This window comes from Gracilinanus agilis, chromosome 3 (genome assembly GCF_016433145.1).
Source record: "Gracilinanus agilis isolate LMUSP501 chromosome 3, AgileGrace, whole genome shotgun sequence".
NCBI lineage: Eukaryota > Metazoa > Chordata > Mammalia > Didelphimorphia > Didelphidae > Gracilinanus > Gracilinanus agilis.
In genome coordinates, this window is record NC_058132.1 from 346,461,091 (window position 1) to 346,474,705 (window position 13,615).

The 13,615-nt window shown below is 40.2% G+C and overlaps 1 protein-coding gene across 1 annotated transcript in view; it reads left to right on the top strand.

Moving 5' to 3' along the window:
* Positions 1-9,387, top strand: part of B4GALT4 (beta-1,4-galactosyltransferase 4) — a 31,949-nt gene extending 22,562 nt beyond the window's left edge. Inside the window, exons 3-6 of the mRNA XM_044666759.1 lie at positions 493-680; positions 5,513-5,635; positions 7,706-7,810; positions 8,804-9,387. Of these exons, the coding sequence (XP_044522694.1) occupies positions 493-680; positions 5,513-5,635; positions 7,706-7,810; positions 8,804-8,936 (549 nt within the window). The 3' untranslated portion in view covers positions 8,937-9,387. The remainder of the gene's footprint in view (positions 1-492; positions 681-5,512; positions 5,636-7,705; positions 7,811-8,803) is intronic.
* Positions 9,388-13,615: the final 4,228 nt, after the last annotated feature.

Sequence of the window (13,615 nt, forward strand, 5' to 3'; positions counted from 1 at the left end):
GTTAGTGGTCATCTAGTTTTTTTTAATTCTTATCTCTGACTCCCAGTTTTATTCCATTGTTGGTTATATTGACTTAAACATTTCCTTGTAATGGCATTTGAAAATGGAGACTCGTAGGGGCAGCCAGGCAGCTCAGTGGATAACGAGCCAAGCCTGGAGATGAGAGGACCCAGGTCCAAAATACAGTCCATTTTATGATGATCAGCATGCAAAGTGGCTTAAAGTGGGCACTGCCTATGTTTTTAAAATGACAAACTATCTAGTGGAATATTTAAGCCTTAAATGGAAATATTATAAAATATAGCTCTGTCTTTTGTAATGAGGTGTTGATTAGTGATGTTCAAGAAGAATAATTTTTTTAGTCTCACTTCATCTGTTGAAATGTCAGTCTTCTGATAAACATTATTGCTATTGAATAAATGTTAGGATTTAAAAAGAGTCGTCACTCAGATAAATCTGGTATGACTGCATCATTCCTTTTGATACTTGTAGGCTGCAAGGAACAAATTCAACAGAGCCAAACTCCTGAATGTGGGCTACCTAGAAGCTCTTAAGGAAGAAAACTGGGATTGTTTTATATTCCACGATGTGGATCTGGTACCAGAGAATGACCATAACCTCTATATGTGTGACACTCAGCCCAAACACCTGGTGGTTGGCAGAAACAACACTGGCTACAAGTAGGAGTGGAGTTGTTAATAGCTCATTTTTTGTTATCTCTTTCCCGATACCCTTTAATTCTAGTATTTTCCCTCTGTGAATTTTCTCTAATTTCTCCTATGTTTTAACAGTGTTGTATTTGTGTGTCTCCCTCTTGGACAATAGGGAGTGTCCTTTGCCTTTCTTTGTATTCCAGCACTTAGTGCAGTGCCTGGTGCATTGTAGGGTCTTAATTAATGCTTATTTTTGAGTAACTGGCTAAGGTCTTTCAGGGCAATATTTTATTTATTTATTTATTTTAAACTCTTACCTTCTGTCTTTGAGTCAATACTATGTATTAGCCTCAAGGCAGAAGAGTATTAAGGGTAAGGGCTAGGCAATGGGGGTCAAGTGACTTGCCCAGGGTCACACAGCTGGGAAGTGTCTGAGGCCAGATTTGAACCTAGGATCTCCTGTCTCTAGGCCTGGCTCTCAATCCACTGAGCTACCCAGCAGCCCCCCAGGGTAATATTTTAAACATTATGGCCTCAGACAAACTAGAAAGTGGAACTTTGTAAAGAAAGGAATTTTTCGTGGAGTTGTCAGCTCTGGGAGGGGAGAAGGAAAAAGGGAGGGAGAGAAAATGAATCATGTAGCCATGGAAAAATATTTTAAAAAATAATATTTTAAAAAAATAAAGGAATTTTTCTAAAGAAAGAAACTTTCAGTGGATAGTGCCCAGTGACTCTTGATTGAATTCTGTTTTTGGTTATACTGACATAAAACATTTCACAGTGATGAGGTTTCAAAGTAAAGGGCAGGAAGGAGCAGCTGGGTGGCCCATAGGGTGGAGAGCCAGGCCTGGAGATAAAGAGAACCTGAGCCCAAATCTGGCCTCAGACACTTCCTACCTGTAACCCTGGGCAAGTCACTTAACCCCCAATGTCTAGCCCAGTAATGGTGAACCTATGGCATGGGTGCCAAAGGTAGCAGGTAGAGTGTTCTCTGTGGGCATGCAGCTACCCCCTCCCCCTTTCATTACTAGAAAGGCAGAGAGACTTGGGCAGAGCTGCCGCTCCCCTCCCCCTCTCCACAGTACCTGATGACATTTTTTACATCCCCCACACCTCTGCCCAGCAGCCAATGGGAATGCTTCCTCCCTTCCCTGTGTTGGGTAAGGATGGTGGGGAAGGGGAGAGAGGCACAGCACTCTGTCTCTTAAAAGTTCCCCATCACTGGTCTAGCCCTTATAGCTCTTCTTCCTTGGAGCCAATACTTAATATCGATTCTAAGACAGAAGGTAAGAGTTTAAAAAAAATATTGATGAGGATATAGGAAAAACTGGAGGAACTAGAGAGATTGATTAATTCAAACAGGCAAATAGAAGACAATCATAACGTATTTTCAGAGTCTTTACAAAAAGTTGTAGAATTTAATTGAAGGATTAAAATTTGGATCTAACATGGAATCAAAAGTTCTTAATCTGATGTCCATATAGATAGATTTCAGAGGGTTCACGTAGTTGGATGGGGGAAGAAAATCTTTATTTATTTATTCAGTTGTTTCAGTCATATCTGACTCTTTGCAACCTCATTTTGGTTTTCTTGGGAAAGATAACGGAGCTGTTTGTCATTTTCTTCTCCAGCTCATTTGACAGATGAAGAAACTCAGGCAAAGGTGACAAACCCTGGACCAGACCCTTAACTCTTATTGCCCAGCCCTTACCGTTCTTCTGCCTTAGAACCAATATAAAGTATTGATTCTAAGACAGAGGGCAAGGGTTTAAAAGAAAAAAAATTTAAGGACATTTGCATTGTCAAATAAATCCCTCCCTGCCTCCTCTCTGAGGATGCTTTTGATTAGTCTTCAGTGCATAGGAAAGGACTGGATGATGAAAGACCTTGGAAGCAGAGCTGATCTTTCTTTTCCTTTTTCTAAACGAAGTTTTTTGAATTAGCTTTTTTTTTCCAGTTATATGTAGAAACAATTGTTTTAAATCTTTAAAAAAATTCTTTACTTTCTGTCTTTGAATTGATACCAGGTAGGGTTATCTTCTGTCTTATAACCGATGCTAGGAATCAGTTCCAAGGTGGAAGAGTAGTAAGGCAATTGGGAGTAAGTGACTTGCCCAGGGTCACACAGCTAAGAAGTGTTTGAGGCCAGATTTGGACCCAGATCTTCTTGTCTCCAGGACTGGTTCTACCCATTAAGCCCCTTAGCTGCTTCTAGTAGGGCTAATTTTTAGGCCAATCAAGTTTTCCTGCCACAAATCTTTGCATGTAACTCTTGGGACTCTCTGTGGTGCATCTTGAGACTCCTGTTGAGAATAAAAAGAGGGAAATCTATTTCACAGATGGATAAACAATTGGGACATTCAGCCCACGACCCTATGAGAGTCATGGTATAGCAGAGAGCATCCTAGATGTGCAATTCAGATACTACCTCTGACACACTTCTCAGTTTCTTCCTCTATAAAATGAGGAAGTTGGACTTAGTGACCTCTCAAGGACTCTTCCAATTTTAAATCCAAAATCCTATAGGACAGAATTAAGGTGACAGGGAGAGATTGTGTGGACCTGGTTTCAAATTCTGCCTCTGATGACCTGGGGGACCTTGGACAAGTTCCCTAATCTCAGTTGCCTTAAAATGAAGGGTTTTTGACTAGGTGACCTCTGAGACTTTTTCTAATTCTAGATCTGTGACCCTTTTTTGGTTAAGTACATTATAGTAAATGCTAGTGACAGCAAGGTGGAACAGTGGACAGAGCACTGGGCCTAGAGTCAGAAAGACATGTGTTCAAATCCAACTTCAGACACTACCTAGTCATGTGACCCTGGGTAAGTCACTTAACCCTGTTTACCTCAGTTTCCTCATCTGTAAAATGAGCTGGAGAAGGAAATGGCAAATAGCTCCAGTATCTTCGCCAAAAAAACCTGAATGAGGTCACAAAGAGTCTGCTATGACTGAAACAACTGAACACAAAGGATCCTAGGTCAGGGAATAATATATAGGTAGTGCAGGATTGTGGATAGAATATGGTACTTGGAGTCAGAAAGCCATGGGTTCAAATCCCACCTCAAATCTTTACTCCCTCTGTGCCTTTGGGCAACTCACTTGACTTCTCTGGTACAGTTTCCTTACCTGTAAAATAAGAAAGCCAAATTCAGTGAAAACTCAACCAACCAGACACAACTGATAAACCACTGAACAACAAAGGAGTTCCAGGTGGATTAGAGACTTCTCCTGTGACTCCTAGCCTGAGGGGTTCTATATCTCTCCCTACCTTGAGTCAGACCATCTACCACCCAGAAGACTGAGGAAAATGAGGACCATAAGGCTTTTTTTTTTAAACTTCCAACCCTTTGTTGATTTTCCAGGAGGGATATTCACAACTTGGCTTTCCTAAGCTTTTACTTCAGAAAGAAAACTAAAGATCTCTTTTTTTTTAAACCCTTAATTAATTAAGTCTTAATTTATTAAAAATTAATTCTTTATTAAGAATCATCTTAATGTATTAAGAATTAAGTCTTAATTAATTAAGAAGTCTTTATTAAGAAGTAAGTCTTAATTTATTAAGAATTAATTCTTTATTACATCTCAAGTCTTTATTAAGTCATAATTAAGTCTTAATTTATTAAGTGTTAATTAAGTCTTGATTTATTGTCTTAACTCTTGATTTATTAAGAATTAATTAAGTCAATTTATTGAGTCTTAATTAAGTCTTGGTCAGAAAAACTCCCAGTGAGAGAGAGAGAGAGAGAGAGAGAGAGAGAGAGCGAGAGCGTGAGTGAGCTACACACTCCTCTACCCAGGGGACCCAGAGACAAAAAAGCCCTTTTCAGCTGCCTACAACTCACCAACTAACTCTCAGCCACACCCTTCTAACTATTACCAACTGACAGCCTGCACAGCAGGGGTGCTCTTACTCAGAAATCTTTATGCTCCCTTGCCTCTTAAAGAGAAAAAGGGAGAAATGAAGACTCTCTTAACATATAGAAATAGGTTTTGAATAAAGATACATGTAAAAACCAGTGGAATTACTCATCAGCTCCAGGATGGGGGAGGGAAAGAACACAAATCATGTAATCATGGAAAAATATTCCAAATTAATTAATCAATGAAAAAAAAAGATTTGAACCAGGACTCCTATCTCTAGTCCTGACTTTCAATCCACTGAACTACCCAGCTGAGCTGCCTCCCCCCTCCCCCCTATGCCTACCTCTCCCCCTCATCTCTTAAATTTTAATGGGCTTAAATTCAAAGATACATTCTAAGGGCATTGTCTGAACTATGCTAGTTGGTAGTGGTGGTGTGGGGGTGGATTTTCATGGAAATGTGTCCCCTTTGTCAGTATTATTTGCAGTTATTAATTTGTGTGCCAGGATAGCAGATGCTTCTAGGGACAGTTGTTAAATAATAAGTATTAATAATAAAATATTGATATATTGTGTATAATATATAATTGATATATAATATCAATAATATATAAGATTTGTATAATATATAATTGATATATAATAATCTATGATATAAATAGATATATAGATTACCCACAAATTCATTCCTACATCCACATATACAGATATACAGACATACACATACAAACATTAAAAGAGGATAGGATTAGGTAAGATGATATCTTGTTTGGTGAATGAGGGAGACAAAAGGTAAAAAAGGTAAGTCAAGATAATTGAAGGTTGAATGACACTACACAGATTAGGAAAGAGTTGGTGGTTGGTTTGTCACTAAAACATCCACAGGATGTCAGTCGGGAAAGGACAGAGTATATGTAGTGTTTATTGGGAATAAATTTGTTTTGTATTAATTTTTTTCCTTAACTTTTTTCTTTTTCTTTTTAATTTTTAAACCATAGGTTGCGTTATAAGGGATATTTTGGAGGTGTTACTGCTCTAACGAGAGACCAGTTTTTCAGGGTGAATGGATTCTCCAACAACTACTGGGGCTGGGGTGGAGAAGATGATGATCTCAGAATAAGGTGAATCCACAGAGAAGGGCCCTATTTGGTGCCTAGTATTGGGATGCCTATGTTAGCATAAATTCCATATTTTAGCGAGATCCCAATTAGTGCAAATTATGAATCCCTGAAGTCTCATATATATAAAATCCATTCTATCTGAAGTTGTAATTATATGAAATATGGTGATTGTTCCAGCCCAATAGAAATAATGTGGTACAAATTTGAATAATGTGACTGCTTCAGGGGGATTCATTATTTACATTAATGAGGATCTAGCTACTTTGGAGGAAATGAAAAATAGGCTCCATTTATGCCTACAGGTCCCATTATAAAATGAAAATAAATTCCAAATACCCTTAAATTGCATTCTCCAAGGCTATATATACCTAACACCAACAACTTTTCTTTTTAAATAAATTATATTTTTTCAATTAAAAAGACATTTATTTTCTCTCCCTCCCACCTTTACTCACACCCCTTCCCCCATTTAAAAAGAAAAAAACTTTTATGACAAATATACATGTGTGGAGTGGAATCTCAGGGGTCTGTACGCCAAGGTCACTCTAATGAGCAGACAGGAGACTTGACAAGATGCTGGCAGAAAAATGTAGCCTTTATTTAAGAAAAGGAGAGGACAGAAGCACTGTTCTGAGTGGTTGAACCAAAGCAATGTCCACAAGTATACAAGTAAACTCAGAATTTATAGGAAATTAACACAATGCTTCTCTTTTAGTTGGCCCACCGCCTGTATATGACAAAATGTCTGTGTATGTTATATTTTTCTTTTTCTTGTCCTACCCTCCTTAAGTTTCCCAGTTCTTGAACTCATGGGAGCATTCCTTAAGTTTACAATTTCTAAGCTGCATCAGAATTTAGACACGGCCAAGAAAAACCTTGGGACAGGGAGTTAAGACTGTAACTTGAGGTTCAGGAACCTTTGGAGCTGTAATTTTCAGTCACCACCTAGCTTAAAACCTCTTTAACTTTCTGAATACTGTCAGAGCTATCAGGAATCCATAATAAGAAAAAGGGGGGAGGGGGGAAAAGTGGAGGGTTTGGGCAACATTAGAAAAGAGTGCTACTTAGGGTAATTAAAGCTTTACATGTAGAAAAAGCTGCTTGGGGAGGGGGATTTCTTTACTCTTCATAAGGAGAGATAGGTATCTCTCTTCTGAAGGGCACCTAACTTTCACTAATTTTCTTTAGGAAGTTGCCAATTGAAAATTACTAATACTAGCTAATATATGCTGGAGAACAATGCACAATTTCAACCCCTACACACATAATAGGGCAAAACAAATTCCTGAACTGACTATATCCAAAGATGTGTATCTCATTCTGCCCATTGAGCCCATCACCTCTTTTGAGAGGTGAATAAGTGTTCATCATCATTGGTTCTCTGGAATTATGGAGTAGTTGGATTTCCACAGACCGAGAATGACCTTGTGGGCTACTAAGGCAGTGATGGCAAACCTTCTGGAGACAATGTCAGGCCCTGCCCCCACCCTATCCCCCACACTGAGGGCAGGGCATGCTCTGTGCCCCCTCCCTTACTTCACACAAGGGCCAGGAGGAAGTGCTCACTTTGGGCTGCTGGGCAGAGGGATGAGGGAAGTGAGGCATGTCCTCAGCCAGTGTAGAGAGGAGGAGGGGAGTGGCCTGAGTGCTCTGCTCCCCTCCAGCTCTGCTGCCTGTGATCCACCCACCTTCCTCCCTGTGCACTCTCATTGGCTGCTGTGCAGAAGGGCTGGGTAGAGCTGGGGGGGGGGGGGAAGCAGCTCCACCAGAGTCCTTCTGCCTTTCTAGAAACTAACTCTGGGGAGGAGGGGGACGTGCATGTACCCACAGAGAGCACTCTATGTGCCATCTTTGGCACCCATGCTATGGGTTCACCAGCACTGCACTAGGGCATATAAATATCTTTTGGGGGGCAAGTTTCCCCCCACTCTCTCTACATACTCACTTTCTGCATGAGTTGCCACAAGAAGTTTTGCTCAGTGATGTCAGATTAGAATAGGGAATGATTTTCTTCAGCTTTTTGCAGTTTAGTGTTTGCTCAGTAGTAGATGGTTCCTTTCCTTTTTACAGAGTGGAGATACAAGGGATGAATATATCTCGACCACCTCCTGCCATAGCCAAATACACAATGATCTTCCATACCAGAGATAAAGGCAATGAGGTAAACACAGCAAGGTAAGCTTTGGGGTTACAATCATAAAGAAATGAATTTTGCAATAAACCCACTAAATCAGGACTATGCTTAAGGCAAGGAGGAAGACCCAGTACTTAGATAAGATCAGTTCTTCCAGCCTTGATAGGATCACATTGGAAGCATCCACTTCTGTCTTTCAGGAAGCACCTCTCCCTTTCCCTCTCCCACCAAGTTCTTATTTTTCCCAGCAGTTCTCCAGCATTTATCAAGTACCTTGATAAGTCCCCTGCCCTGTGCTAAGAGCTGGGGACACAAAAAAGACAAAAAAGATAGCCCCTTCTCTCATGAAGCTTACAGTCAAATGGGAGAGACAACATGCAAACAGTTATGTGTAAACAAGATTTATACTGGATAAATTTGGGATAATCTCAGAGTCAAGACTCATAGGTTTAAAAAGATTGGAAAAGATCTTTTTTTTTTCAGTAATTAGGATTTTAGCTGGGACTTTAAGGAAGCCAGGAAGCACAAAGAAGAAGAAGAGGAATTCCAGGCATAGAGGACAGCCAGTAAAAGTGCTAAGAGTTGGGAGATTCTGAAATGAACTAATTTCCTCAATTTTTCATTTCAGGATCATCATTTCTTTTTTAATTTGGAATATTATATAGGGATTAAGAATTGGTTTAGACCTGTGATTTTAATTAGAGAGGGAACTCCAATGGAAGAAATCCTACTTTAAACATTGCAGATTGGCTCCTTCGGTTTAATTTACAGTTTTAGAAAACCAGTGGGTTAAGTGACTTGCCCTGTGTAACACCACCAATAAGTATCAGAGTTAGGACTTGAACTCAGGTCTTCCTGTCATTCTGACATACTGTGTAGGAATATAAAACAGAATATGTGTCCAATTGCACTCAGTGACTCTCCAAGAATGCTTTGCATACTTTTGTTCAGGAATGTTGGCAAGCAGCAAAGGTCAGTATCTTGAAATATAATTTTGTATGACCTGATCTTCTCCCTTTGTTTTTTATTTTTAGGATGAAGCTATTAAAACAGGTGTCACGAGTTTGGCGGACAGATGGACTGAACTCTTGTTCCTATAGCCTGCTTTCCATGAAACACAATCCTTTATATATCAACATTACAGTGGATTTCCTCGAGACTTCATAATCCTGCCTTTTTCTATTGAGATTTTTTTTTCCTGGGGAAAAATAGAATGTCCAATTGCAGTAGTTATTGAAATGTCTGGAAATTTGGAACTTGATATCCCCCCAACCACAATCCTTCTTGCCTCTGCCCCCAAGCAGTGGACACAATGAAGAATTGGCTGCTTGGGGATGACTGGTTTGAAAGACTTTCTTACAGATGAACACGAATGAAAAAGAGATGAATCCTTTATAGCACAGAGTCAAAGCTGCTTGGGAGCACTTGTTAAAAGTGAATTGTCTATATGTGGAAAAGTAACAGTTTGGGATCAGAAAGCATGGGTTGCACAAAAAAGTATTGCCAGATTGTCAGAGGGGTCCAGGCTGCTCTTGGGTACAACAGAAAGGTAGAATGGTGTATATGAGGGTCACTAGATGAGGCTGACTTGGGGATCTCTGAGGAGAAAGGGCATTGAGTGGAGGAGGAGAGAGACACAAAGGTACAGGGGAGGGCAGTTCCTCAAACATCATTGGAATAGAAATTCATAGCTGAGCAAAGGTACGAGGCAGCATGTTTGAGGAAGAGGAGGCAGTGGGGAAAATGGAATATAATTCTTCCCTATTTATTTTCTACCTCATATAACTAGTCTCCTCTTCTCCCCTTCTGGGGTGTGGGTGGGTCAAATAAGGGAGCAATTTATGAAGTAGGAAGGTTTCTTAGAAGAAGTCTTTTTACCAAACCCGTCATTTCTGTCTTCCATTCTTCCTTTTCTTTGCCACCTCTTTTTGGGAATCTTCCTTGTACTTTGCCTTGTACTATGTATACCTAGACTATTTCTCCATCCCTTTAGTTTATCATTTTATGTTTCACCAGGGCTGGATTTCTAGCTAGTCCTCATCTTGGGTGGTTGTTTGTTTTTTTTTTTTTTGTTGTTGTTTTTCTTGTCCTCTTAATTGCTTAGCTCTGTGCATTCTCCTAGCTCAGTGATGGTGAACATTTTAGAGACCGAGTGCCCAAATTGCAACCTTCCTATGGTATGTGAACCACCTCCTTACCCCAGACAGGGAACGGAGGAAGAGCTCTCATTGGCTTCCTGGCAGAGGGGTGACGTTTGTGAGAAATGTCCTCAGGTGGATGTGGAGAGGGAAGGGGAGAAGGCCCCTCCGGCATGTGTACCATACGTTCTCCAACACAGTCCTAGGCTTTCTTATGAACTCCATCCACATCTCCATTTATTGAGGTCCTTCTTTCTCTAGGGCCTTATTCAGGTGCTATGTTTTAAAAGAAATATCCTGGAGGGCAGCTGGGTGGCTCAGTGGTTTGAGAGCCAGATCTAGAGTTGGGAGGTCTTAGATTCAAATCTGGCCTCAGACGCTTCCCAGCTGTGTGACCCTGGGCAAGTCACTTAACCTCATTGCCTAGCCTTTATTTCCTCTTCTGCCTTAGAATCAATACATATTCTAAGACAAAAGGTAAGAGTCTTAAAAAAAAAAAAAAGGAAGAAATATTCTGCCATGACCCACCAACAGAAAGTCATTTTTCTTACTTTTTCTGGAACATCTTGCCCTTTTTCCAGTCTCAGGATTCTAGATTTGGAATCACAGGGCTTTAGATTCAGGTTCTTGCTGGGTCTGTATCTTGATCAAGTCCCTGAATTTTTGTTCTATACTTCATCTTCTTCATCAAAATGAAAGGAGCCCAACTAGATAATCTTAATGTTCCCTTCCAGCTATAAACCTAATGATTCTACCTTGCATCATTCTCATTTGTGTGTTACCTCTTGTCCCTACTGTTAGCTTGTATGGTTCTTGAGGACAGAGATTGTGACATTTTTCATCTTTGTTGAATTGAGTCGAATCATTCATTTTTTAAACAATTGCTCCTCATCGTCTCAGATTCAATTCTCTGGCCTTTTCTTCACCTGCCACTTTCTGAGTTGGGGCCTGAGCCCATGGAACTTTGTGAACCTTCCACCTTCCTGGATCAAATGAGGAATTGAAATTATTCCACTGGTCTTATGAAAATCTCTGTATTCTAAATAAGCAGCCAGTAGCACTTGTTTGGAACTGTTCTTTATCTACTACTCATAATATGAGATAACATGTTGCCTACTAAATTTTCTAGATTTTTTAAATAAAGAACTTTTTTTACATGACAATTTGTGAATCAACAGGAATTGTGTTATAGTCACAAAGTATGTCCAAAGTGACTTTTGGAATCTATATTTTAATATTGCAAAAGATCTGTGCTTTTGTCACTTACTGTCACTTATACAGATCAAAAATTTTCCACAATTTTGTGTGGGTCTTATGAATTTGGTGTATTAAAAAAAAAAGTCATCTCTTACTGGCCTACTTTCTGGTGATAGGCCCCCATCAAACATAAAAGCAAGCTGGTACTTACCTTGGACAATAAACAATGGGAGTCATTCATTGCTGGGCCTTTTCGTAAAGTCTTGATGGTGCGGAGCTTGACGGGAATCCCCGAAGCTCGGCCTTCGGTGCTTCTACAGTTATTTTGAAATCTCACTTCAGAAGACAAGTGGCTCCCTTGCTCTCAGTTTAAAGAATCCTATCTTTCTGACTGAATGTACATATCCTTTGTGTGAAATATTCTCTAAAACTTACGGGGTGTTTTCTTGCTAAAATCTCTGGGGCTATCAGAAAGCTTTATGCTTTAGAGAGAGTTAGAGAGCAGGATCTCATGTTTGAAAGAGATGATCTTCATTCTTTCTTGTTTCTCTTCTCTTCATAGCTTCCTGTTTCTATATTCCTCTCCCAAATTCAGTTTAGTTGTTACAGAACCATCGGCTTATCACCCCTGCTGGGCATCAGTTTTGCATTCCTTTGCAGGATCTGGCTCATCTCTTCGGATGCTTCGAAGGAGTAAATATCCTTTGTCATATTTCTAGACTAATATTTCCAGTGCCTGGCTTTTCAGATCTCTCCGGTGGCATTGGACTCTCTTTCCTTTCCCTCTGTTCCAGTTTTACCTTCGTGAATCATTTTTGGTGAGGGAACTTAATGTTTAGCGACAGGAAGATTTGCTACATCTTGGACCTTCCTAGATATTTCAGTGTTCCATGTGGTTTAAATATTCTTTTTGAAACAATCTTATTGAAAAATCTTGTTCATGATTATATTCAACTGTGGTAAATTAATTCACTTATATATTACAATAAAACATCAGGGGTATTAGGATCCCCAGGAATATTAATGCCCCCTCTAAACTAGCATTAACCCTGTTTTCAGCCTGGTCCAAAGCCATCATCCACAAAAATAAGCCCTGTGGAAAAGGGGAGCCTGCCGCCTCCTCCCACCAACCACCAGCCAGCTGCCACACATAGAGCAGACAAGGGTTCTGGTGCTAGGATCTCCCTGCAGAGGTCCTGTGGCAGCAATAGCTACCCTGAGGGGGTTTTGCTCTGGGCATCAGCTTATTGCCAGCTTTTTGCCTCTGAGCCCGATTTGGTGAAAGCTGTTTCCCGTCTTGCTCTTACTAAGAGCATGGTGGTTTTCAAAATGCCCAGAAAGGAAGAAAGCCCTTGCTTCTGCACCATGCCAGTGCTGATCCCTGGCAGCCACATCATTCCATTGGGGGTGTGGATGTCGAATTAGCTTATGATAAAAAATTAAATAATGAGCCTGTGTGTTTGTGCTTGATTGGAGATTGGTGAGAAGATTTGGGGGGCTTCAAATAATGAATCAAATCATGAGAGGATGTTACCCACCTGTCATCTACCTTCATTGTGTTCCGGAAAGAAATGCAAAGGTAACAAAGGCAGAAACTAGTTCTTTAGCACAAAACCTCCAGAATTAAGGAAATTAATATTATTATTTAAACCATTTCTTTCTGTCTTAGAATTGATGCTAAGTATCGGATCCAAGGCAGAAAGATGGTTAGGTAAGGCAGTTGGGATTAAGTGACTTGTCCAGAGCCACACTGCTAGAGGAAATTAAAATTTAAGGCATCAAGAGTTTGGAAGCAGGGGACAGCCGGGAAGCTCAGAGTCAGGCCTAGAGACGGGAGGTCCTGGGTTCAAATCTGGCCTCAGACACTTCCTAGCTGTGTGACCCTGGGCAAGTCACTTGACCCCCATTACCTAGCCCTTACCACTCTTCTGCTTTGGAACCAGTACACAGTATTGACTCCAAGATGGAAGGTAACAGTTTAAAAAAGAGAGTTTGAAAGCAGTTCTTAGAGTAATGGTTGAGAGTTAACTTGGGAACCAGAAAGATCAATATTTAAGTTCTGCCTCTGTTAAATCATAGCTGTGTGATTCTGGACAAGATGCTCAATGTTCTAGTTCAGTGATGTCAAATTTAGTTAAATTTGGGGCCACTAAACTTGTACATAAGGAGCCCTATAGGATGCCTATTGACTTAGAAAATCATATATTGATATATTTCTTTTTTTATTAACTTACCACCACACTAAAATCAGATAGGAACTACATTTTAATTTGGTTTGGCCCATAATCAGGATTGTTGAGGGCTGCGTGTTTGCTGAAGTAAGATGCAGAAAAGGTGCTGAGCAGCATTGTAAGAGAAATTCCTTACCTGGGAATCTCCTGTATTAATGAAGCCACCCAGACCTAGGCTCTATTCCCAGGAGCTTAGTGTAGCCGTGAATTGTACTACTGAGTCTGGAAACAGCTCTCTGAAAAGCTCAGTGTTACGTGGGAGCCAATATTTTTTGGGAGT